The 27,802-nt window shown below is 38.7% G+C and overlaps 1 protein-coding gene across 1 annotated transcript in view; it reads right to left on the bottom strand.

Annotated features, from left to right (window-relative positions):
* Positions 1-265: 265 nt before the first annotated feature.
* Positions 266-27,802, bottom strand: part of RNF217 (ring finger protein 217) — a 95,467-nt gene continuing 67,930 nt past the window's right edge. The window contains exons 5-6 of the mRNA XM_048844639.2: positions 9,210-9,281; positions 266-3,708 (exon numbers count right to left, since the gene is read on the bottom strand). Of these exons, the coding sequence (XP_048700596.2) occupies positions 3,635-3,708; positions 9,210-9,281 (146 nt within the window). The 3' untranslated portion in view covers positions 266-3,634. The remainder of the gene's footprint in view (positions 3,709-9,209; positions 9,282-27,802) is intronic.

Here is a 27,802-nt window from a genome sequence, read left to right as displayed (position 1 = left end):
TAGAAAGGTAATTCAGGCTAAGGCTTTATTATCTTTGCACAGGAATCTCTACAGTGGGCAGCGATCATGTCCTCAGCTGGCCTGCCCCTCTCCAATTACCTTGTGGAATCTCATTCTGAATGTGTCTTTTGGTGTGAAAGAGCTCCTCAAATGAAAAACAACCTTTTACTGTCTACTGTGGCTACTTCCCAGTGCCTACTGCATCCGTGGGTCAGCATACAGTAACATGAAACCTGTCTTAAGAATCATTCAAATGGGAAACAACTTAGTGTTTTAATGGAAGGGGTTTACTGATCAAGGCGGAGCAGAACTGTTGTCTAGTAAAGAGTGCTGTCATGTAGGTTTTACTCTATATAATTTACAAATAAAAATACTTGGTAAGAGGATGAACGAAAAATCATTTATCAATTTCCCAATCATAGTAGCTAAATAAATCCTATTCCAGACATTTTGGTAAAATTTATGTGTATCAGAAATAAATTTAGAAAATATTGACTTTTACTTTCAAATCAAATATTAAATTTATTTTCCAGAAAATTAAAAGACTGTTTAACTATTTTGTTGATAAAATTTTGACTTCTAAACTTAGAAGTATTCACATTTGAATAGTTGTCAATTTATGTGATAACATATTTAAACTGGAATATAAAATAGTCTTTTTTTTAATATAGTGTTCAAATTTTTAAGGTATTTTTAATTTAAGAAGAGTGAAGAAGTGAACTACAAAGTAGGCAAGCAATCCAGGACTGAATCTCTCTCCTCTCATACAAAAAAGCACTATCAATTATTCTTATCATTCTTTTGGAGAGAGAACATACAAAAGATAAGCATACTCTCTCATCTTTATAAATTCATTAGGTTAAACTTGGCCAATTTTGTTATATGTACAAACAAAATGGAAAAATCATTTCCATTTGATTTTGTTTACCTTGATTAAATTAATGCCCTAGATGACATAGTACTGTAGGAACTGAGAGATGTTATTTTGTATTTTTTTAACCTTAATGGCATGCTTTTTCTGTTCACAAATATTTTTTTGATTATAATAAGTGACTAGATCTATTACCCTACCCCCTCTGATGGCACTAATGTGGAAATGCATGCTATTCATTCCATTCTCTTATCTTAAGATCTTACTTGCATTCCCATAAGAAAATCAGAAGTTATTACCTCAAACCTCCCATATTGAAAAAGCTACAAAAATAGGTTACACATTGTAAGAATATTTCAAACATTTATAAAGAACCAGGAAGAATAATTGAATCATTCCACTGTGTAACCAATTACAGAAAATCTTAAGTACTAAGATACTCTTAAATGAAATAGTTGATTTGACACTGTTTTTATAGACTACACCGCAAACACCAAAATTCTCTATACATCTCTAAGGTCTGGAACTTTTCTAAATAATACAAAAGTATCCCCAGAAAGTTATTTGACTTTTAAAAGAAAGGAATAAAAATCCCTGAGTAATCCAAAAACAACTGATATGTATGACCTCAGAAAACGGACTCTTAAAACAGACTAGTTTCAAGGCAGCTGACAACTTTCAGGTACAACCAAAATAAGGGACAGATGTGTCATAGCAGAGACGGTTTTAAAGTTACATAATATATGCATTTTAAATAGAAATACTATACTTTGAAATTAGGTAATTGCCTCCATTTTTAATATAAAACTCTTAGGAAAGGTCCTATTTCCACAATCATTGCAGGGTCAGCATACCTTTAAACTGAAATGGAAGATGAACTGACAGGTGCTGTTGGAACTATCTTGGCTACTATTATATACTTGTACACAGTGTTTTGGTAACAAAAAAAAAAAGCAAGCTGGCTAAAGCCTGTAAATAAGCAAACACTAGCCAACTACGGTAAGCTGACATTTGTGTTGCCAGGTAAACAAAATCCACTACAATTTCGTCTACTGAGGCTTTGAAGTTGAAGTATACTCTACTGCAGGGGTAAACATGGATCACCAAATTGCTACTGCTATATTCAGGTTTCAGTTGATTTTTTTTTTAAGGGTATCAGTGCAAAATATATACTCGCAAAATTGTATGCTGTAATTGGATGCAAATTTACAATACCTACAAGCTTTGAAGGAGACTAAATAAAACCACAGCATATACAAATACGTGGTTAGATGTGGTCAGTTAATATGGCCATTTTAAGCAATTTTATTCCTTTTGTTTCTTAAAGGCCAACTGACACTTTATGGAAAAAACTGATATTTTTATTTTCTCCTCCTCCTTTAATGTTTAGATATTCTAGTTACAAACATTTTCATTTCTTCTTCTTCCTAACATTTTTTAAAAAAACCTTTAGTGATATTTGCATGATAGCAAGATAGTGGGATTTTTTTTGTTTTTTATTTCTAGTAACTTATTCCTAACCTTTAATTACATTGTTCTGATTGCAATGGACTGTGAAAAAGAAGTCAGTCAGAATAATATGATTTTAAGTTAGGAATAAACAACAGGACTAGCCGAGCTCTTCAAACAAAAGTATTATTGTCACAGTACATTATCAAAACCAAGGAAGAGAAAACAAAGTATGGAATACTAGTAGGATTGTTTCTAAGTCCTTGCCTCCATGCTCTGCCTGCCCCCACCCATGAGACATTGGGTCTTTTAGGAATTGAGCAGTCTACTTAACAATTTAAACGTGCTGTTTGGGTAAATAATATTTCATAGATTGAATCTTCATACTGTAGCTAGTTTGTAGTGTATGTGCCAACATACAACTGAAGATACAAGTTAGTTCTAGCTCCACCATGAAAACAGACTTTCCCAGCCATTTTCCCATCTCACTTTCAGTGAGTGCCTGAAGACAGAAAGGGCCAGTAATATTTGTTTCATTAGCTAAGACAGACATTTCTTTTTTTGCTGGGAGGAGCTGAAATGCTGTAATGTCCTACAGAATTAGTCTCCCCAAAATCATTGCTTATATTCCTAATGTAATTTAAATACTACAACAAATATCATTGACTTGGTTCCAATAATTTTACTCCTTACTTCCCTTTGAGGCACTGATATTTTGGCTGTGGCAATCCCTGCCACATAGGTGATTAAGCTCCCTAATCCGCTGGTAAAATCGGCAGACAATATAACCAGCCATCATCTTCCAGCATCTGATTTTACACATTGGTATGTTAGACAGAACACTGTGTGATGAAAAATACTTACAGAATTAGACTCTAAAACCAGACTAGGCTATTCAGTGTACACTAAAAGTCCAAACACCTCTAGGCATTTCCTCTGAAAGGCCTATACAGAAGCTAAATGGAAAACATGTTACCAATTAAATATTTTCTTCACAGGACAATCAGTGGAGTTGTGGCTACAATACAGACTTTGATTGTCTACGAAAGAAACTTAGACCTAAACCTTTAAAAATAAAGTAAAAAACACACTTAAAAAGCAGCAGTTAGGGGGCCCATCTTGTTGGAGTGCACCAGAGTAGGAGGCATTCTGGTCAGCAGTAGTGTACTGTGTGGAGGGAATATCGCAGAAAGTTCCTATTCTTTTTCCAGGACTGTGGCTTCAAAGCTGTTAACCAGTACGATATTGCTCTGTCGCACAATTTTTGTATAGCCCTTACATGACCAGCTCAGTTCAGGTGAGTAAGGTCCATTCTTACCAGGGCATACCTGTCCGTGACCTTTTCCTCTGCTTTTTACAAAGGCAATAGATAGGAAACACAAATAAACCTGCCAAAAAAGAACACACAAAATTAAAAGAAAATAGTATATAGTTATGAAATACTAAATTGTAATTTCCCAGTGTGTGCGCATCTACTGAAACACAAACACACACACACCACCCAGTATCCAAATATTGCTCCACAAATTCCTGTGAAACTTTAAATGGTTAAGACATTTAGACTAGCACGGAAAACACTGAACTGCAATCATCTATTTTTGGTAACTACACTAACATTTCTCTATCTTTCATTAATTTTGGGTTTAAAACTTATACTTCGAAAATTGCATAGTTTAAACTCTCACAATTCGTCAAAGGACATAAATAGTACAGAACTGTTGAGCACTGGCAATCTTAACTCCACATTAAAGTTTTTTGCTGTGAAATTATAAATTATCAGGAAGCTTTCCAAAATACTTTTAGATTTATTCAAAGAAACCTTAACTCTCTGATTTTATCTGGCATAAAGATTCTGTGGGTATAAAAGAAGGATGCCATTCAATTTATGGTTTACTTTTAATTTACTTGCTAACTACTGGCTTTATGATAAAGCAGTGTTTATTTTGTAACTTACATGATACAATTCCTGCTAATGCCCCTATCTCTCAGGAACAAAAATAAATGTCTCTTCCATAGTGTCTATTATACAAGACATGAGAATTCCATCATAGATTTAAAGAGAATATTTTAAACTTACACACTTTTAAATTCACAACTAAGTTAATAAATCAGTTTTCATACAAATGCAAATCTAAAAACTCCGACACTAAATTACACTCACTGTTACCTACTTTCAGTTCAATTTTCTTTTCTATTTGCTCACTTTCCAGAATCCCAATTTCTGACTATAGAAAACCTTTCATGGGTGATATAACCTGAACTACCATGTAACATAAAAGTAATGTCTTGGGCCACAAGGGTATTGTGATTTATGTTATACTAAGTGGTTGTATGCAGTGTTGCTATAGCTGTGTTGGTCCCAGGATATTAGAGAGACAAGTTGTATGAAGTAATATCTTATTGGACCAACTTCTCTTGGTGAGAGAGAGAGACGCTTTTGAGCTCATAAGAACAAAAGAATGGCCATACTGGGTCAGACCAAAGGTCCATCCAGCCCAGTATCTTGTCTACCGACAGTGGCCAATCCCACCTGCCCCAGAGGGAATGAACCTAACAGGTAATGATCAAGTGATCTCTTTCCTGCCATCCATCTCTGCCCTCTGACAAACAGAGGCTAGGGACACCATTCCTTACCCATCCTGGCTAACAGTCATTAATGGACTTAACCTCCATGAATTTATCCAGTTCTCTTTTAAACTCTGTTATAGTCCTAGCCTTCACAACCTCCTCAGGAAAGGAGTTCCACAGGTTGATTGTGCGCTGAGTGAAGAACTTCCTTTTATTTGTTTTAAACCTGCTACCCATTCATTTCCTTTGGTGGCCCCTAGTTCTTATATTATGGCAACAAGTAAATAACTTTTCCTTATTCACATATTCCACACCACTCAGGATTTTATATACCACTGTCATATCCCCCCTTAGTCTCCTCTTTTCCAATCTGAAAAATCCTAGCCTCTTTAATCTCTCCTCATATGGGACCCGTTCCAAACCCCTAATCATTTTAGTTGCCCTTTTCTGAACCTTTTCTAATGCCAGTATATCTTTTTTGAGATGAGAGGACCATATCTGTACGCAGTATTCAAGATGTGGGCGTACCATGGATTTATATAAGGGCAATAAGATATTCTCCATCTTATTCTCTATCCCTTTTATAATGATTCCTAACATCCCGTTTGCTTTTTTGATTGCTGCTGCACACTGCGTGGACGTCTTTGGAGAACTACCCACGATGACTCCAAAATCTTTCTCCTGATTAGTTGTAGCTAAATTAGCCCCCCATCATATTGTATGTATAGTTGGGGTTATTTTTTCCAATGTGCATTACTTTACATTTATCCGCATTAAATTTCATTTGCCATTTTGTTGCCCAATTACTTAGTTTTGTGAGATCTTTTTGAAGTTCTTCACCGTCTGCTTTGGCCTTGACTATCTTGAGCAGTTTAGTATCATCTGCAAACTTTGCCACCTCACTGTTTACCCTTTTCTCCAGATCATTTATGAATAAGTTGAATAGGATTGGTCCTAGGACTGACCATTGGGGAACACCACTAGCTACCCCTCTCCATTCTGAAAATTTACCGTTTATTCCTACCCTCTGTTCCCTGTCTTTTAACCAGTTCTCAATCCATGAAAGGATCTTCCCTCTTATCCCATGACAACTTAATTTACATAAGAACCTTTGGTGAGGGACCTTGTGAAAGGCTTTCTGGAAATCTAAGTACACTATGTCCACTGGATCCCCCTTGTCCACATGTTTGTTGACCACCTCAAAGAACTCTAATAGATAAGTAAGATATGATCTCCCTTTACAGAAACCATGTTGACTTTTGCGCAACAATTTATGTTCTTCTATATGTCTGACAATTTTATTCTTTACTAATGTTTCAACTAATTTTCCCAGTACTGATGTTAGACTTACTGGTCTGTAATTGCCAGGATCACCTCTAGAGCCCTTCTTAAATATTGGTGTTACATTAGCTATCTTCCAGTCATTGGGTACAGTAGCTGATTTAAAGGACAGGTTACAAACCATAGTTAATAGGTCCGCAATTTCTCATTTGAGTTCTTTCAGAACTCTTGGGTGGAATGCCATCTGGTCCTGGTGACTTGCACTGTTAAGTTTCTCAATTAATTCCTAAACCTCCTCTAGTGTCACTTCAATCTGTGACAATTCCTCAGATTTGTCACCTACAAAAGACGGCTCAGGTTTGGGAATCTCCCTAACATCCTCAGCCGTGAAGACTGAAGCAAAGAATTCATTTAGTTTCTCTGCGATGACTTTATTGTCTTTAAGTGCTCCTTTTGTATCTCGATCATCCAGGGACCTCACTGGTTGTTTAGCAGGCTTTCTGCTTCTGAGGTACTTAAAAAATACTTTGTTATTACCTTTTGAGTTTTTGGCCAGCTGCTCTTCAAACTCCTTTTTGGCTTTTCTTATTACATTTTTACATTTAATTTGGCAGTGTTTATGTGCCTTTCTATTTACCTCACTAGGATTTACTTCACTAAGAACTCCACAGAGTTCTTCTTCAGGTCTAGGAAAGGTACTCCAAGCGTCACAGCTAAATACAATGTGCTTTGCATAGATATCAGACTGTATGTATTGGCATAGTAAAAAAATAAATCAGTTTTTACCCTCTGCTTACAGCTGTTTTTTCCCCCTGGTCCCTGTCTTTTTTTCATGGAATGTAGATTTCAAGTTTCAGAGTAGCAGCCGTGTTAGTCTGTATCTGCAAAAAGAACAGGAGTACTTGTGGCACCTTAGAGACTAACAAATTTATTTGAGCATAAGCTTTCGTGGGCTACAGCTCACTCCATCAGATGCATACCTCCGAAGAAGTGGGCTCTAGCCCACGAAAGCTTATGCTCAAATAAATTTGTTAGTCTTTAAGGTGCCACAAGTACTCCTGTTCTTTTTGTAGATTTCAAGTATTACATGTCTTCCTCTATTCGTAACTTCACTTTCCTGAACATTAGGTGGAGTGGTATTTTAACAGAAAACTTATTTATTTTAAACTTAATTAACTAGGAAGCAAATCCTCAGTATAATGTTTTCATTTTCCCTAGTGAAAAAGTATGGTCTCCGGATCACCAGCTGTCTGCATAAAGACACAATGAGTGTACGAAACATCTACAGTTCACTGGCTTTCCAGTAACACTATTAATTTGAAAAGTGGAGGAGAAACAGCAATACCTTTCAGCAAAATGAGGGTAATAGTCCTTTCTGCCTTCAAAGGGATGTGGCTTAGTTCATTAATATTTATAAAGCACTTTGAGTTGATCAGAGAGAAGGTGATACAGAAATACAGATATTATGTGGAGTGATTTTCACTCATGCCTTGTCTAGACTAGGATTTAAAGGTGTGGTGTTTGTCCGTGTTATCCAACATGTTCTAACACATTGATATTTTGCCTTAAAACATGCTAAATCGGTCAACTTAAAGACCAGGTTCCTCTCTAGGCTTTAATTCAACCAGTTTAGTATGTGTTGAAGGCAGCATGTCTTATCTTCACATCAGCAAATGTGTGCTAATATTACACCTTTGATCCTAGCCTAAGCAAGACTTGAGTTTATCTTAAAGCCTTTCTGTAAAAAGCAAGCTGTTTAATAAACCTGATTGTGTTTTTTAAGTGAAAAAGAACAGTTTGTTAGAAGTACTTTTCAATCGAAATCGAAAGAGTAGTCCATACACTTTGTCCATATGGGCTGATTAGAAAATATGTGCTTTTCAGAGACTGCTGCTCGATCATACCAAAAAGAAAACCTTCTGAAGTCATTACTCCTAGCTCAGTATTTACCAAAATGAACTGTCAAAATACAGATGGTGAACTTACTGGTGTAGAGTGGTTTACAACTTCCCTATTAAGATTACTTTTACAGCAGTGTTGGTACCAGACGTTGCTATAATTACTTCAATTTCAGAGATTAACTATATATAATCAACATGTCTTTTCTAAACCCCATACACATTACTCTGCAGGATCAGCTCAGTGATCTGATCATAGCTAAGGCCCAGTTTTACACTTAGAAGTTTTGCCATTATAGCTATGCCAGTATATAGCTATACAAACCCCTCTTAGTGCAGAAAAAGTGGTTTCACCAGTATAGCTTGGTGAGCAAAATAAGCTTTAGAGGCAAAAGCATTTTATGTCAGTATAAATGCATTGACACTAGGGCTTTTGCCAGCATAGAAATGTCACCAAAAAAGTTAAAACAAAAACACCAAGCACCAAAGCACTTCTAGTGTAGGCATGGCCACAGTTACACCAGAATAAAGATGCCTTATACCAGTATATAGCTTATTTTGCTTTCTGACCCAGGATTAAGATGTAATGGTACAAGCACTTTCATACTGGCATAACTACATCCACACTAAAGGAGGTTTTGTTACTGTAACTATACTGATATACTTCAGGTGGCAAAATTTTCTAGTGCAGACAAGCCCTAAGTATTGACTCACTGAAAATAATTTGTTCTTTCTAAATAGCTGGGAGGCATCAATCCTGCACAGGAAAAAATAATTAGAATGCATTGAGATTCTCATATAGAAAGCATTATTAAGATGCAAAGTGATTTACAAACATCAGTCACAAAAAAAAACCCTGTGAGATATGTATGTATGTATTTGTGCCTCCATTTATCCATCTCTAAAAATGGCATTACTGTGAGACTGAATGAATTGCTGAAGGTCACATGTCATGTCCGTGGCAAAATCAGGATTAGAATCCAGATCAGCAGATTCTGATTCCCAGTTTTATGTTAACCCTTTAATACGATCACTAAGTTTCAACGGAATTATACTATCAGATTCGGGATATACTAATTACTTAGACTTAGAAATTCCTTTTTTTAGCAGAACAGTCATTATTATGCTGCATGAGTTCTTACCAATTACAACAGCTATAGCTCCCAGTGCCAGTCCCAATACCAGTATTAAGGGTGCAATGAGTAATTTTCCAGCTGAAAAACAAAAATAATTAAAATTATTTATTTTACTTCATTATCATCCTGGCTACCCACAAACACTTGAAATAATCTAACCTCATAGGTACTTCTGAAATAAAACTAATTTTTGGAAGTTTTACTGGAGTTCCCCTTTGAAATGATATTCTTCAACTCCCGTGAGAGGCCATTAGTGATAAACCAATCTTCTGCTCTTCCTGCACTGTAACCACTCTCACATGCCACAATCTACCTTTGTGTATCTCAGCTTTCACAGTGCATCTATTACCAGTTCTAATTTTAGGACATTTCAGGATTAAGAGCAGAACGATGGGCATATACGCTCAGTACTTTTGTTATCCCCTCGGGAGGCTCTAGGAGTCCTACTACATCCACCCCACTACCATCCCTAGGAAGATGCCCCACCAAAGCATCCATCATTCTGGGGATCTATAGAGTTAGGCCCAGATCCAAAAACGGGATCTCAGTTCATAGTCAGTAGCAGCAGCTCAAAGAGACGTCACCAACTGATAACTAGCTAATTTAGGGTCTGATCCTTTGCCCTTTGAAGGCAATGGTAGTGCTCCCATTGACTTCCATGATGCAGGGCCAATCCCTAAGAGCATCTAATCCTGTTTCCAATCAATACCTAAAAGAAATGGTGTGGCTCTCCCAGGACTGGGTTAGAAGAGTTGTGCTGAGTAGACGCCATAGGAGCATAGAAGTTACACTGTATGGGTTGTTCTTTTTAGGTTTGTATTTTTTAGTTTACAGCTGTTCAGCTGCATGAAAGGACTGAGCAGCCAAAGACTTGCCAAACTGATATCAATTTGGATTGAACTAGAACCCATGCAATACCACTACTTTGTCTTGCTGACACAGACTGACCTCTAGAAACAGGGATAGTTTCTTTCCATGTGTTGTATAGCATGTAGCACAAAGGGGCTCTGGTCTCAGCTGCTTGAAAATGCAAAGTGGGAAGTAAATGCCAAGTATTTTATTGTTACTAATGGTCCAGTAGTTCAAATGGAGATGTGAATTTCAATAAATTAGGTTGTGCCTTTAAGAGATTACCTTTGGAAGGGGAGGAAAATTAAAAATAGATACCTCAGAAATACAGACTGACTTGGATTAGGTTTTAGGGAATGATTTCATCATCATTCAAGAGAACAATGATGTAAGCTTCTCCAGGACCAGAGCCACTAATTTGAGCAGTTTGAAGGGAAAACAAGATGTTTCACAAACATTTACAACGGTAACTGAACTGGTCCTTTTCACACTTCTGTATAATTCAAAAAGCCTTAAAAACAGAGTGTATTGAGCGGGAGAGAAGGGTTCTGAAAGTATGATTAATTATGAAAAGAAAAGACTTGGAAAAGTTTATTCTTTGAATTACCATAAAACCTAGATGCCTACCCATGGATCAGGATGCCATTTGTTAGGATATAGATATTCAGGCCTGTCTGTAAAGGCCTATACTCTAAGAATTTAGGTGTATTCTTATCACTTGACTAATTATAGAGGTATAAAAGAAAGAATCAAAATCACTGTCTGCCGGTGTAAGGGCCTTCTCTTACTGTGACAGTTTGTGGCCCTGTGCTTAGGCTCAGGCCTTTGGCTAAGCAGCAGAGGCAGCCATAAGCTGGGAAGCGAACGGTCACATCCTCACATTCCAAACTAGTCACATTGAAATAAGGTGCTATTGGGCTGTTAGGCACTATCAGGACAGGATTGTATTCCTATCACCTCCAGAGAAAGGGAAGTGCCTAGAAAATGTAAAAGGAAACTTAGTTTGATAGCATCCTGTCTGGCAAGAACTCACTTATCAATAGCTGGGATGTGAAACCCTCACTTCTGTATTGTCTTGTCATTATAGTTTCCACTTTGCTATTGTTTGTCTGTATAATCTCTGTCTGGTTCTGTGATTGTTCCTGTCTGCTGTATAATTAATTTTGCTGGGTGTAAACTAATGAAGGTGGTGGGATATAATTGGTTACATAATCATGTTACAATATGTTAGGATTGGTTAGTTAAATTTCAGGAAAATGATTGGTTAAGGTATAGCTAAGCAGAACTCAAGTTTTACTATATAATCTGTAGTCAATGAGGAAGTGAGTGGGTGGGGGTGGGCATGGGCATGTGGGTAAGGGAGATGGGAACAGGGAATGGGGGTAAGAAAATTGGAATCATGTTTGGCTAAGGGTAGGAATGGGAACAGGGACACAGGTGTAAGACTCTGTGGTGTCAGAGCTGGGAAGGAGGATACTAAGGAAGGAAACTGGAATCATGCTTGCTGGAAGTTCACCCCAATAAACATCGAATTGTTTGCACCTTTGGACTTCGGGTATTGTTGCTCTCTGTTCATGCGAGAAGGATCAGGGAAGTAAGTGGGTGAAGGAATAAGCCCCCTAACACCATTGTGCTAGATGCTGTAAAAAGAACAAGACAACAGTCTCTACCCCAAATAGCTTGCAATCTAACACAAGAGACAGCAGATGGATGCAAATAGACAGGTGGGGACCACAAGGAAATAAGGCAATCAAGGAAAAGCATATAGATAAAAACCATCATTTTTTGTTATTTCAGTACATTTTTAAAAAGTAAAAATATCTAAAGTATTTGAAGCTATGACAAGCTATACTCAGGCCTAAACCTATGAAATCTATTAAAATAATTACATTTAAAAATACACAAGCAGTACATGTTTGCTACTGAAGTTTTAAAGAACATCAAACCACTGAACTGGTAGAACTTGGAAATCATTGGCTAAGCACCTGGAATCAGAGTTTGTTGTAGCGCTAAACCAGAAGTAGCCTCTTCTGCGGGTGCAGAGAGAATATTTTCTTCATTTCAGTTCAATCAACTAGTTCATTCAAAGGTGAGAAACCAGTTGGGAGCTGAAAAAAGTAGGAAAGCTTTTTTTCCAATTCCAATCTATGAATAAAAACTAGCTGTGAGAGGATGAGATCTAATAGTTCTAAAATCTTGAAGGACAGTGGCCAGAAACAATCAGTGGAATTCAGTAACTACATGTAAGAATTCCTTTAATACAGCCATTTTAAATAAAAAACATATTTTGATAAACTTTCTTATTCTGTAACCAGCATAGTTATGGTAGTTTATTTAAAAAAATATTAAAATGCAGTCTGTGAATTTATAATTGAATTCCAATTACCATCCAAATATAGTTTAACACAAGTCACAAGTAAAAAAAAAAATCAATTTAGTAAAGAAATGTGTGATTCAGCATTTTATAATAAAAAATGTAAAAATTAAGAATCTGAATAAATGTACATTAATCTCTCATGACAGCCTTTACCCTTATGTTCATCACTTTTACAAGACTATGATAAATTTTGAACAAACTATGCATTGTGCGGTATTGTTTGAAAACTCATAAAATCTACTAAATATTATTTCCTGGTAAAATGTGTGTAGCAACATTGTAGGTAAAATTATAAGATTTTACTCTATGACATTGCTGAGACATGTTCCAAGTTAGAAAAACAACCCAGACCAGTTGCTCAGAGACAAAAGGTTAGCAAGTACCTCAGCCATGTGTCAACATAATCAAGTGAACTATTACTGGGTTGAGTGTTCATTCTTTAACAGGAAGAAGGGCGTCAGTGAGAAATTTACATTTTGGCAATGGAACAGTTTGGGGTTTCCATGTAAGCAGACTGGCTATCACCTGAACCCCAGCTGGAGAGGATTCTCAAAGAGTAAAAGATATAAAAATGAGGAACAGAGGACACAAATCACTTTCTTTCACCTCATCTCCACTCACAGCATCAACAATGTTTGAAAGACAAAGGACGCATCAGTGAACTAAGGGAGTGGTCCTGACTAAAGGAGGTCAGCCAGTGAAAGCATGTGATGAAAAAAACCTGTGCTTTGAATTCATTTAGCTTCATAAATTAGGTATTAGTTTGCATTTACCTTTTATTTCTTTGTAACCAATTCTGACTTTTATGCCTCATTACCTGTAATCACTTAAAATCTATCTTTCTGTAGTTAATAAACTTGCTTTATCTAAATCAGTGTGTGTTTGGATTGAAGTGTCTGGAACCTGAGATAACAGGGTTTGTGCATATCATTTTCTTTTAATGAAATGATGGACTTTCTATGAGCTTGTACTGCACGGAAAGAAAAAGAGTTGGGCAGGACAAGACACACATTTCTTGGGACAAGTCTGGGACTGAGAATTTGCTGGTTTCACTCTGCAACATAATTTAGAAGTGGCTGACTAGAAGCACTCATATAATTCAGCTGGGAGTAATTTTGCATGCTAGAGGCTGTATGTTAAAAGGCAAGGAGTGGTTGTTCTCAGAGCAAAGCAGTGTGAAAGGCACCCGAGGTTGGAGGGTTGAGAGGACACAGCTATTCAACTATCCAGATTGTACCCTGGGGAATGTCACATCTATATAGTTACTTAAACATGCATAGATAGAGTGTATTCTCCTGGTTAACAAGAAGTAGCAAAGGCTATATTTAGTTTCAAATCAAGGTTTCACTGGTTACCAACCTACCAATATCAACCATTCTTTAAGAAATAACTAAAAGGTACAAATGCAAACCAAGATTAAAATCAGTTATTTAAATCAGTAAACAGAAAATCTTGATTTAAATCAATTTTAATCAAGGCTGGGGGAGGGATAGCTCAGTGGTTTGAGCATTGGCCTGCTAAACCCAGGGTTGTGAGTTCAATCCTTGAGGGGGCCATTTAGGGATCTAGGGCAAAAATTGGGGATTGGTCTAGCAGGGGGTTGGACTAGATGACCTCCGGAGGTCCCTTCCAACCCTGATATTCTATGATTCTATCTTTAAGGTTTCCCATTTGCTGATTTAAATTATACACCTCTACCCCGGTATAATGCTGTCCTTGGGAGCCAAAAAATCCTACCGCTTTATAGGTGAAACTGCGTTATATTGAACTTGCTTTGGCCTCGAGCATTTCCATTATTAAAGCAGCCCCGCCCCCCAGAGCGCTACTTTACTGCGTTATATGTGAACCCGTGTTATATCGGGTCACATTATATTTGGTAAAGGTGTAATTAAAATCAGTGACTTAAATCAATCCGTTCCAGATGATATTGGTCAGCATGCTTGGCAGCAGTAAAAAAATAACAGTTACTGCTTAACCCATCACCGTTCATGGGGTTTAACTGAAGAAACTATTTGTATAAAATGTATGAAATATCTAAATTAGAACACTAAAAAAAAGTGAAGGACAGCAACAGAACACCTCTGTTTATCAGAATGAATGGAACTCATTAGGGCAAGAAACTTAAGTGATAGGGGGGAGGGCAAGAGGAGAATTCTCACCCCGGAGAGAAATACCTAGATTACTGCTTGTAACCAGCCCATCTGTGCCTTCAAATTCAGTTAATAGAGTCACTGAACTTACAGTTGTAAGATTAATTAGGACAATAAGTACCTTGTCCTGCCAGTGCAGGACTGTCCATTGCAGTACATTTTCTACTACTAGCTGGTATATCCACTGTCCACTTTAAGCTGAGGAGAAGCAGATACGACATGAGTCCACAACAGAATATTTCTGATGAATCATATGAAACAGAAGCATAAATTGTAATGAATTCCACTGCTAAAAAGGGGTCTGCCATAGCCACCACACTAAAGAACTGGTTTCTCATTGTAAACAAAATGCATAGTTATGGCCTCTGTATAGAACCCACTGGGCAAGATACACAGCTGGTGTAAACTGGTGAAGATCCACTGCCTTTAGTGGAGTCTCTACCAATTTACACTAGCTGAGAATCTAGTCCAACCAATGCACAAGGATCATGATGCAGTCAATCACTATTATAGGAAACATTAAATGCTCAGAAATACTGGAGACTAAGTAAATACCCAAACTTAAAAAGAAAAACTTGAGAATTCTACACCTTAATTAAGTGGAAGCTAATTGCACAAGATTATCTGACAATGGGAGAATAACTCCAAGCAATTCCAGCTACAGCAGAACCTCAGAGTTAGGAACACCTTGGGAATGGAGGTTGTTCGTAACTCTGAATAAAACATAGTGGTTGTTCTTTCAGAAGTTTATAACCAAACATTGACTTAATACAGCTTTAAAACTTTATTATGCAGAAGAAAAATGCTGCTTTTGACCATCTGAATTTAAATGAAACGAGCACAGAAACAGTTTCCTTACCTTGTCAAATCCTTTTTTTAAACTTTTTTTTTTAGTAGTTTACGTTTAACACAGTACTGTGCTGTACAGTATTTGTTTGGTTTTTGGGGGAGTTTTTTGCTGAATGATTGTGTACATCCAGTTTCAAATGAGGTGTGTGGTTGACTGGCAGTTCATAACTCTGGTGTTCGTAACTCTGAGGTTCTACTGTTCCTTTTCATGTTCTGGTATATTTCATGATATTTTTCTTCAGGGTGAGAGAACTGGTACTCCAAACTGGTACTCCAAATCCACCTCAAAACACTGCAGATCCTCTATTTACTCCCTCCAAGAAATCTTTTACTCTACATGTGTTATTAAAATTACACTAAAAAAAACTTTTTAAAAAAGCTATTGTTCTACTGAGTTATTTGGACACTGAATTCAACCACTAGCATAAAACGGAATGTTTCGTCTATTTATGCACAAATTTCAATACACACTTTAACTATGGAGTCACTCCAGTATCTGTACTGATAATATACGTAAACACAAATACAGGCAGATCTAGCTAGTCTGCAAATACTATTCTCAGTTCCCATCTGGATTAAAAAAAAATCAAATACATATATGAGGACTTATTATCAGGTCAGTAATAAATAAGCCTGGCATCTGCATGCAGATGTCTAACAAAGACTGGACACTGGAGACATATGCTGGTTTCTGCAGTGCATAAATGCATGACTATATACCCTGCTGAATCAGGCACTCAGTCTTGAGAAGGGCGGGGGGGAGTAGAAGATAGAATAAACAGGTGTAAAAACATAATATTTCTAAATCTTAGAACTAGAGCAAGTTTTTAAACAGTTATTTCTGATGTAAAAGCTTCAGTTGTTATAACGGAATCTGTTTTATGGTTTTTGTTTTGCCCTGCTATGTAGCATGTAATCCGTAATGCAGCACATGATTTACCATTTAATGCAGTTAATTGGAGTCAGATAATGCTTTAATAAAATTTAAACGAGCTGTGTATTTTTTCCCCCATTTTCAGTGACCGCGGGATTCATAATCCCTGCCATAACAAACCCAAGTTAGGCTACATCTACGCTACAAGCACTACAGCTGCAGAGACATCACTGTAGCACAGCCGTGTAGACACGTGCTACAGCAATGGAAGGGTTTTTCCATTGCTGTAGTAAATCCACCTCATTAAGAGGTGGAAGTCAGGTCTATGGAGGAATTCTTCCACTGACCTAGCAATGTAGACACTGTGGCTTAGGGTCAGCTTAACTACACCCCTACATGACACAGATAGGTCAACCTAAGTTTTAGGTGTAGAGCAGGCCTTAGTCTGATCATCCTGTTTTCTACAATTCAGCCGAATGAAGGCTAGGTAGGGTAGAGATGAAATCTGCTAATTTTTTGGACACCAGATGCTTAGTCTTACTGCTTTCTCTGGAGACCGTGGACAAAATCCCTTTTAAAAAAATCTGCTGGTTGAAGGCACAGTGAAAGATAGGGCCAAAGTGAGGAAAGGAACAATCACTTCAGCTGTATGTTTTCCCCCCTTTCTCTAATTTCTTTTAATAATTTTTAACTAGACAGTCTGCCACGGAGACACGTGCAGTTTTTCCTGACTGAAACATTTGCTTCTGAACAGCAAGTCTGCCAGCCTGCCAAGTCTGCTGCGCAAATCTTTCCCTTTTTATATAAACGCTAAAATTGAAATCAGGATTGCGTGGTAAAAACCAAATTCAAAACATTTTAAAGCACAGACTTAGTTATTTCTAAAAACAGATTTTGTTTAAGCTAACCGTTTTCCTTCCAAAACAGAAATCAAAGTGAAATATCTCCAGCAGCATTTCAATCATATGGCACTCCACTTCCTCACTACCGCTCCCGCCATTCTTCCATGAGTTCCAGACCTAAATGCCAATTCATTTTGCTATAGGACTGACAATCAGGAAATCCCACTTCTCTACATTAAAGAGTTGTTTTCATTTATACTCCGGGGGCGGCAACCTTTCAGAAGTGGTGTGCCGAGTCTTCATGTATTCACTCTAATTTAAGGTTTCGCGTGCCAGTAATACATTTTAATGTTTTTAGAAGGTCTCTTTCTATATGTCTAAAATATAAAACTCAACTATTGTTGTATGTAAAGTAAATAAGGTTTTTAAAATATTTAAGAAGCTTCATTTAAAATTAAATTAAAATGCAGAGCGCCCTGGACTGGTGGCCAGGACCCGGGCAGTGTGAGGGCCACTGAAAATCAGCTCGTGTGCCGCCTTTGGCACGTGTGCCATAGGTTGCCTACCCCTGCTATACTCCATAGATGCTATTTTCCTACAAGTTACATTATGTTGTCTCCCCTTTATAACCTTCTTCAATCCTGCTCCAAGTAGCGACTGACCAAGAACTAGCATTATAAGAATCTCTCCAAAATTTCCCATAGTATAATAAGATCTGGATTCACAACTACAAGAACCAAACAAACCCATACAGTTTTAGTTCAAGGCCAGATCCAAAACTGGAATGAAACTATTTTCCAGTTCTGGTTCAGAGATGCTTGAAAGTTCACAAGAACAGACTCTCTGCACAAGACGGTGAAAATCTTACAAGATTTTAGCTGATCTCACAAGATTTCCACCATTGAATAAGGCAGAATTCACAAGTTGAGCTGAAATCTTGTAAATATCAGCTCAGTTTCAGCATTTTCCACCTTCCTGAATGAAGGAATTATCAGCAGACAAGCTCATAAGAGACTGATGCCATTTAATACATAACATTTCCCTGATTCAGACAACCAAATTATACACTAAATCTAATCTACAGCCTAATGCCTTCTCCTCAGCAATCTTGAGTCCTAATTCGATTCAAACCATTCTGGTTTTATTTTTCAATTTTCTCCTCTGAGATTTGCTGGAATTCCATGGTATTTTGCTACCCATATATTTTTTATTTCCACATCTTGTACTAGAGCAACATAAAAAAAGCCTGGTTTCAGAGTAGCAGCCGCGTTAGTCTGTATCCGCAAAAAGAAAAAGGAGGACTTGTGGCACATTAGAGACTAACAAATTTATTTGAGCAGAAGCTTTCATGAGCTACAGCTCACTTCATCCGATGAAGTGAGCTGTAGCTCATGAAAGCTTCTGCTCAAATACATTTGTTAGTCTCTATAAGGTGCCACAAGTCCTCCTTTTTTAAAAAAGCCTGTTTCCCTTCTGTAACAGGAAGACATTAGGACCATGTATATCAATGCAGAATTTTCTGATTGTGTCATCCTAGGTTCAGGTGCTAAAACCTTACACCAAAATTCAAGGTAATTACTACTGAATTATGTAGGCAGGTGGCTCCAATTAGCTCCATCCACACTGAGGAGGTCAGAGTTTCACAGGGAAGTAGTGAGCTAAAACAGAGGTTGCCCCAGAGAGAAACCCTACAGCAGTGGTTCCCAAACTTATTCCGCCGCTTGTTATAGGGAAAGCCCCTGGCGGGCCGGGCCCGTTTGTTTACCTGCCGCGTCTGCAGGTTCCGCCGATCATGGCTCCCAGTGGCTGCGATTCACTGCTCCAAGCCAATGGGAGCTGCTGGAAGCGGCGCAGGCCAAGGGACATACTGCCCTACAGTAAAATTCAGTGAGTAAACACAGGCTGAGGTTTTGCATTGTACTACTCTTACTAACTTATCAAGAAAATCTAGTCACAAGAGCACTTACAAACAAGGAAATGAAGAGCTAAGGACATCAAATCTTACACAGACCAAACATGGAGAAATGTATTGTCATCATAACACAACAAATTTAACTCTGATTCAAGGATTACTGGGGCTGCATTTATTTGTTACCTCCACATCAGTATTTAAACAGTATTTCCTCAAAAAAAACCAAAAAACCTGATAATATTTTCCAATAATCTAGTGATGGAGTTTTTTTGGTAGAGTATTGTTTTTTGGGGGTTTGGGGTTTGTTTGGTTTTTTGCTGTAACAATAGAAATATTGTTGTTTCTTGCAGATCTATAACAATAGACTACGAAGTAGTAAAATATTGATTTTATTGTTAAATTATGTATATGGACTTTCATTTAGATCTTACCAATGGGTCTCATTAATACATACATACAAACATAACCTTTTTCAGTCAGATTTCTGTATTTGTTGTATATTTAGAGATCACAGATGCATGAGTAGTATTTAATTTTGGACAGCTGCATTGTGATAAGCCTGATGAACTAGATGTATTTATACTGATCAGAACTAATTATTTACTTTACTGTAGCACTAGCCATGGAGTAATAAGTTAATGCTTTAGCATGAAGGCAGCATGGAATTTGTAATATCTTTGTGTCACTTAGGTTTTGAAGAGTCAAAACTAGGGTTGGTTCAGATCCAGATTAAATTTATCCAAACTAAAACCCACATACAGGGGTTCATTGAAAAAAAAGTTCTTGTTTTGGCCCATCTCTCCCTTGTAGTTTTAGAAAAAGGCACAGTCATAGTATCTGGACATTGAAACTCACTTTTTGCAAGCAAGATGATTCAGATCAATTTCCTATTAGAAAGTTTAAAAAAAGAACAAGGATAATTGGAAAACACACAAAATTATTTATCTCTTTGCTAGGTCCCAAAAATAGCATGTAAGACTGAGGGTTTAAACCTCTTTGGGAAATGCAAAGATCTCCTCCAGAAGGGCTATATGAACTCCTAATATTCTTATTAATAGTATCCAGTTCAAGTGTCATTTGGCAACAAAGACTAAATTTATACAAACATATTAGGTTATCTATCTTATTTCAGATCAATAAGAAAGCTAACAGCTGGAGCTTTTATGATGGATTGCCTATACCAGGGGTAGCCACATTTATTGACACTCTGAGCCGCATATGATAATCTTCAGAAGTTTAAGAGCCACAAGACACACACAGGTTTCAGAGTAACAGCCATGTTAGTCTGTATTCGCAAAAAGAAAAGGAGTACTTGTGGCACTTTAAAGACTAACCAATTTATTTGAGCATAAGCTTTCGTGAGCTACAGCTCACTTCATCGGATGCGTACTGTGGAAACTGCAGAAGACATTATATACACAAAGACCATGAAACAATACCTCCTCCCATCCCACTCTCCTGCTGGTAATAGCTTATCTAAAGTGATCACTCTCCTTACAATGTGTATGATAATCAAGTTGGGCCATTTCAAGCACAAATCCAGGTTTTCTCACCCTCTGCCCCCCCTCCCCCACACACAAACTCACTCTCCTGCTGGCAATAGCTCATCCAAACTGACCACTCTCTTTACAATGTGTATGATAATCAAGGTGGGCCATTTCCAGCATAAATCCAAGTTTAACCAGAACGTCGGGGGGGGGGGGGGGGGGGGTAGGAGAAGGAAAAAACAAGGGGAAATAGGCTACCTTGCATAATGACTTAGCAACTCCCAGTCTCTATTTAAGCCTAATTTAATAGTATCCAATTTGCAAATGAATTCCAATTCAGCAGTTTCTCGCTGGAGTCTGGATTTGAAGTTTTTTTGTTTTAAGATAGCGACCTTCATGTCTGTAATTGCGTGACCAGAGAGATTGAAGTGTTCTCCGACTGGTTTATGAATGTTATAATTCTTGACATCTGATTTGTGTCCATTTATTCTTTTACGTAGAGACTGTCCAGTTTGACCAATGTACATGGCAGAGGGGCATTGCTGGCACATGATGGCATATATCACATTGGTGGATGTGCAGGTGAACGAGCCTTTGATAGTGTGGCTGATGTGATTAGGCCCTGTGATGGTGTCCCCTGAATAGATATGTGGGCACAGTTGGCAACGGGCTTTGTTGCAAGGATAGGTTCCTGGGTTAGTGGTTCTGTTGTGTGGTATGTGGTTGTTGGAGAGTATTTGCTTCAGGTTGGGGGGCTGTCTGTAGGCAAAGACTGGCCTGTCTCCCAAGATTTGTGAGAGTGTTGGGTCATCCTTCAGGATAGGTTGTAGATCTTTAATAATGCGTTGGAGGGGTTTTAGTTGGGGGCTGAAGGTGACGGCTAGTGGCGTTCTGTTATTTTCTTTGTTAGGCCTGTCCTGTAGTAGGTGACTTCTCGGAACTCTTCTGGCTCTATCAAGCTGTTTCTTCACTTCCGCAGGTGGGTATTGTAGTTGTAAGAATGCTTGATAGTCTTGATTGTCTGGCTATGTTGACTCCCTCCTCAGGCCCTACACTACCAGCACTCCCAGCTACCTTCAAGACACCACTGACTTCCTGAGGAAACTACAGTCCATCGGTGATCTTCCTGATAACACCATCCTGGCCACTATGGATGTAGAAGCCCTCTACACCAACATTCCACACAAAGATGGACTACAAGCCGTCAAGAACACTATCCCCGATAATGTCATGGCTAACCTGGTGGCTGAACATTGTGACTTTGTCCTTACCCATAACTATTTTACATTTGGGGACAATGTATACCTTCAGATCAGTGGCACTGCTATGGGTACCCGCATGGCCCCACAGTATGCCAACATTTTTATGGCTGATTTAGAACAACGCTTCCTCAGCTCTCGTCCCCTAACGCCCCTACTCTACTTGCGCTATATTGATGACATCTTCATCATCTGGGCCCATGGAAAAGAACCCCTTGCGGAATTCCACCATGATTTCAACAATTTCCATCCCACCATCAACCTCAGCCTGGTCCAGTCCACACAAGAGATCCACTTCCTGGACACTACAGTGCTAATAAACAATGGTCACATAAACACCACCCTATACCGGAAACCTACTGACCGCTATTCCTACCTACATGCCTCCAGCTTTCACCCTGACCACACCACACGATCCATCGTCTACAGCCACGCTCTGCGATACAACCTCATTTGCTCCAACCCCTCAGACAGAGACAAATACCTACAAGATCTCTATCAAGCGTTCTTACAACTACAATACCCACCTGCTGAAGTGAAGAAACAGATTGACAGAGCCAGAAGAGTACTCAGAAGTTACCTACTACAGGACAAGCCTAACAAAGAAAATAACAGAAAGCCACGAGCCATCACCTTCAGCCCCCACTAAAACCTCTCCAACGCATCATCAAGGATCTACAACCTATCCTGAAGGATGATCCAACACTCTCACAAATCTTGGGAGACAGGCCAGTCCTTGCCTACAGACAGCCCCCCAACCTGAAGCAAATACTCACCAACAACCACATACCACACAACAGAACCACTAACCCAGGAACCTATCCTTGCAACAAAGCCCGTTGCCAACTGTGTCCACATATCTATTCAGGGGACACCATCATAGGGCCTAATCACATCAGCCACAGTATCAGAGGCTTGTTCACCTGCACATCTACCAATGTGATATATGCCATCATGTGCCACAATGCCCCTCTGCCATGTACATTGGTCAAACTGGACAGTCTCTACATAAAAGAATAAATGGACACAAATCAGACGTCAAGAATTATAACATTCAAAAACCAGTTGGAGAACACTTCAATCTCTCTGGTCACTCAATTACAGACCTATAAGTGGCAATACTTTGACAAAAAAACTTCAAAAACAGACTCCAATGAGAGACTGCTGAATTGGAATTAATTTGCAAACTGGGTACAATTAACTTAGGCTTGAATAAAGACTAGGAATGGATGGGTCATTACACAAAGTAAAACTATTTCCCCATGTTTATCCCCACCGCTGTTACTCACATGTTCTTGTCAACTGCTGGAAATGGCCCACCTTGATTATCACTACAAAAGGTTTTCTGTCCCCCGCTCTCCTGCTGGTAAGAGCTCACCTTACCCGATCACTCTGGTTAAAGTGTGTATGATAACGCCCATTGTTTCATGTTCTCTGTGTATATAAATCTCCCCACTGTATTTTCCACTGAATGCATCCGATGAAGTGAGCTGTAGCTCACGAAACCTTATGCTCAAATAAATTTGTTAGTCTCTAAGGTCCTCCTTTTCTTTTTATTGTGAAGCTGGAAACACACACAACCAGCTTTTCAGGTACAACAATGGAGAAGCCAGACAGCATTGATAGCCCATTAAGGGAAATACACACTCACAAAGATTACCCCAGGAACTGTATACAATGGAGACCTCTCAGAGAGAGCACGTAGACAACAGAGACTGCTTAACTCATAGCAATAGATCCTTGCAGCAAGCGTGAAGAACCTATAAAAGAGGGGAAATGATATCATTTGGCCTCACTTCCCCCACATCTCAACACCCAGAAACATGTCTGGAGAACAAAGACTGAACTGGGGAGATGGTCCCAGGCTGGAAAGGAAAATCCCATCTTGTGAATTAAGGAACTATACCTTGAGAGTGAGACACTGCTTGATTTAAATCCTGTCTAGTTTATAGAACTAAAATTGCAATTTTACTTTTATATCTTGGGTAGCCAACTTTGATCTGTATGCTTACTACTTATAATCACTTAAAATCTATCTTTCTGTAGTTAATAAATCTGTTTCATATCTTACCTCAAATAGTGTGTTTTGCTTGAAGTGCTTGGGGAATCTGCTCAGTGTACAAAAGCTGGTTCACGTCCACTTTCCTTTGTAGAAGTGGTGGACTAGGTAATAAACTTACATTGGTCAGGCTTCTGACCAGAACAGGACTGTAAAGCCCTGGGATCCTAGGCTGGGGAGTAGGGGGAACTGGCTGGAGTCTCTCTATTGTTGGTTCATGAGTGGCTGGCAAAAGCAGTTGGGTGTGTCCCTGCCTGTGGATGTCTGTGTTAAGTGCAGGACCTGGAGCATCACAGTGTGAGAGGGAGCCCAGGTTGGTGACACAGAGGGCTCAGCAGTACCCCAGTTCCAGGTTGCACCCCAAGGAACCCATCACACACTGCCATCAGTTTTTAACAGATGAAAATTAGACAAAAGGCCAGGTTTCCAGAAACGTGTGAGCAGTCATGCTCGCGAAGTTTGTGCGCACATTTTTGTGAACCCACATTTCTAAATGTGCCCTCAACAAAATGTTAATTAGAATAGGGCATTTGTCAGAAAAGTTACTTCTGTTTTGTTTTACAATTGCTTTCCCGTATTTTAGCACACACAGTATATACCTACCCATTTGGAACCTAAAGTCTAGATTTTTCATGATTGCATGTTCTTAGACAGATTCTTATCAATTGCTTGCTTTTAGACCATGGGACTACATTTGTAACCCCTTCATGTCTGATTGCTGGGTGTTAACAATTATTTTTTGAGTGTATTGAATGAATGGAGTGGAGAGCTGCTGCTACTGTTAGTGATACTACCACAGAGTATGTCTACAAAAGTATATGGGCAATTCTTAATTTAGTGCAAAGCGCAACAACAGAATATGGTCCAAGAGGTGAATATAGCTGAACCACTGGGTAATAGTAGCCATATGATAATTAAATTTAAAAACCTTGTAGGGGGGTTAAAATACCAAAGAAACCCACCACAGTAGCATTTAATGTCAGAAAGGGGAACTACACAAAAATAAGAAAGTTAATTAAATGGAAATAAAAAAGAACAGTCACAAGGGTGAAATGCCTGCAAAGTGCATGGAGACTATTTTAAAACACCATAATAGAGGCTTAAACTAAATATATATACACCTCAATAAACAGTAAGAGGACCAAAAAATGCCACCATGGCTGAACAGCAGAGTAAAAGAACCAGTTAGAGGTAAAAAGGCATCCTCTAAAAATTTGAAGTCAAATCCTTCTGAGGAAAATAGAAACTTTAGTAAGTCAAGTATAATAAGACAGAACAAGAAAGAATTTGAAAAGTAACTAGTTAAGGACATAAAAACTAACAGCAATTTTTTTTAAGTACGTCAGAAGCCTACCAAAAAGTCAGTGTGGGACACTGGATGATCAAGGTGCTAAAGAAACATTTAAAGGAGACCAGGTTGTTGCCAAGTAGCTAAATGAATTCTATGCAATAGTCTTCATTGCAAAGGATGTTAGGTAGATTCCCACACCTGAGCCATTCTTTTTAGGTGACAAATCTGAGGAACTGTCCCAGATTGAGGTGTCAGTAGAAGAGATTTTGGAACAAATTGATAAATTAAACAGTAATAAGTCACCAAGACCAAATGGTATTTACCCAAGAGCTCTAAAGGAACTCAAATATGAAATTGCAGAACTTCTAACTGTGGTATGTAACCCATCACTTAAATAAATGTCTACCAGATGACTGGAGGGTAGTTAAGGTAATGCCGATTTTTAAAAATGGCTTTAGGGGTGATCCTGGCAATTACAGGCCAGTAAGTCTAACTTCAGTACCAGGCATTTGGTTGAAAATATAGTAAAGAACAAAATTATCAGATACTGTGACAAAGTTCCTGCTCTACCTTGGTGGGTCTTGCACTTATTGGCGGATTTCCTCACCTTGGAGCTTCACGGCAGCCCTGAGCTTGGCCGTTTTTCTGAACCCACAGTCCAGGTCGACTCCTCCTGTGTCTGACCAGGAGTTGGGAGGATTTGGGGGGAACTCGGGCCTGCCCTCTATTCAGGGTTCCAGCCCAGGGCCCTGTGGAATGCACCTGTCTAGAGTGCCTCCTGGAACAGCTGTGCAACAGCTACAACTCCCTGGGCTACTTCCCCATGGCCTCCTCCCAATACCTTCTTTATCCTCACCATAGGACCTTCCTCCTGGTGTCTGATAATGCTTGTACACCTCAGTCCTTCAACAGTCCGTGTTCTCACTCTCAGCTCCTAGTGGCTCTTGCTCCCAGCTCCTCACACGCACACCACAAACTGAAGTGAGCTCCTTTTTAAAACCCAGGTGCCCTGATTAGCCTGCCTTAATTGATTCTAGCAGCTTCTTGATTGGCTGCAGGTGTTCTAATCAGCCTGTCTTAATTGTCTCCAGAAGGTTCCTGATTGTTCTGGAACCGTCCCTGTTACCTTACCCAGGGAAAAGGGACCTACTTAACCTGGGGCTAATATATCTGCCTTCAATTACTCTCCTGTAGCCATCTGGCCTGACCCTGTCACAATATCTATATATATTTTCCCTACTGTATTTTCCACTGCATGCATCTGATGAAGTGGGTTTTAGCCTACGAAAGCTTATGCCCAAATAAAATTCTTAGTCTCTAAGGTGAAAAAAAAAAAAAAAAAAAAAACACCTTCCCTGTTACCTTACCCAGGGAAAAGGGACCTACTTAGCCTGGGGCTAATATATCTGCTTTCTATTACTCTCCTATAGCCATCTGGCCTGACTCCGTCACAATACATAGATGAACACAATATATTGGGGAAGAATCAAGATGGTTTCTGTAAAGAGAAATCATGCCTCACCAATCTATTAGGATTCTTTGAGAGTCAACAAGCGCATGATAAGGATTATCCTGTGGATAAACTGTACTTGAACTTTCAGAAAACTTTTCACAACTTCCCTCACCAAAAGCTCTTACGCAAACTAATTAGTCATGGGATAAGAGGGAAGGTGTTTTTGTGGATCAGTAACTAGCTAAAAGATAGGAAACAAAGGGAAGGAATAAATGGTCAGTTTTCACAAAGGAGAGATGTAAACAGCGAAGTCCCCCAAGGATCTGTACTGGGACCTGTGCTATTCAACAAATCCATACATGATCTGGAAAAAGGGAGGAATAGTGAGGTGGCAAAATTTGCAAACAATACAAAATTACTCAAGATAGTTAAGTCCAAAGATGACTGAGAAGAGTTACAAAGGGATCTCCCTAAACTAGGTGACTAGGCAACAAAACGGCAGATGAAATTCAATGCTGGTAAGTATAAAGTAATGCACATTAGAGAAATAATCCCAACTATACATACAAAATGATGGGGTCTAAATTAGCTGTTACCACTCTGGAGCGAGATCTTGGATTGTGAATAGTTCCCTGAAAACTTCTGCTCATTGGGCAGAGGCAGTCAAAAAAGATCACGGAATGTTAGGAACCATTAGGAAAGGGATGGAAGATATCATAATGCCACTAAATAAAACCATGTTATCTAAATCCATGCCCACACCTTGAATACTGCATGTTCTGCTTGCCTCATCTCAAAAAAGATACATTAGAACTGGAAAAGGTGCAGAGAAGGGCAACAAACACGATTAGGGGATATGGAACAGCTTCTAGAGCAGTGCTTCTCAAGCTATCTGATGTGGGGGACTGGCAATTTTTTTTTCCAATGTACGCACAGACCGGCAGCCGATGGCTCGTGGACCGGCAGCAGTCCACAGACCACCATTTTAAATAGCACTGTTCTAGAGGAGGAGAGATTAAAAAGACTGGGACTGTTCATCTTAGAAAAAAGACAACTAAAGAGGGATGTAATAGAGATGGAAGCGTTATTTACCCCTTCATATAACAGAAGAACTAGAGGTCACCCAAATAAATTAATAGACACCAGATTTAAAACAAACAAAAGGGAGCACTTCTTCATACAATGCATAGCTAACCT

This window comes from Caretta caretta, chromosome 3 (assembly GCF_965140235.1).
Source record: "Caretta caretta isolate rCarCar2 chromosome 3, rCarCar1.hap1, whole genome shotgun sequence".
Taxonomy (NCBI): domain Eukaryota; kingdom Metazoa; phylum Chordata; order Testudines; family Cheloniidae; genus Caretta; species Caretta caretta.
Note: the sequence above shows the minus strand (reverse complement) of the source record. Positions and strands in the feature narration are given on the sequence as shown.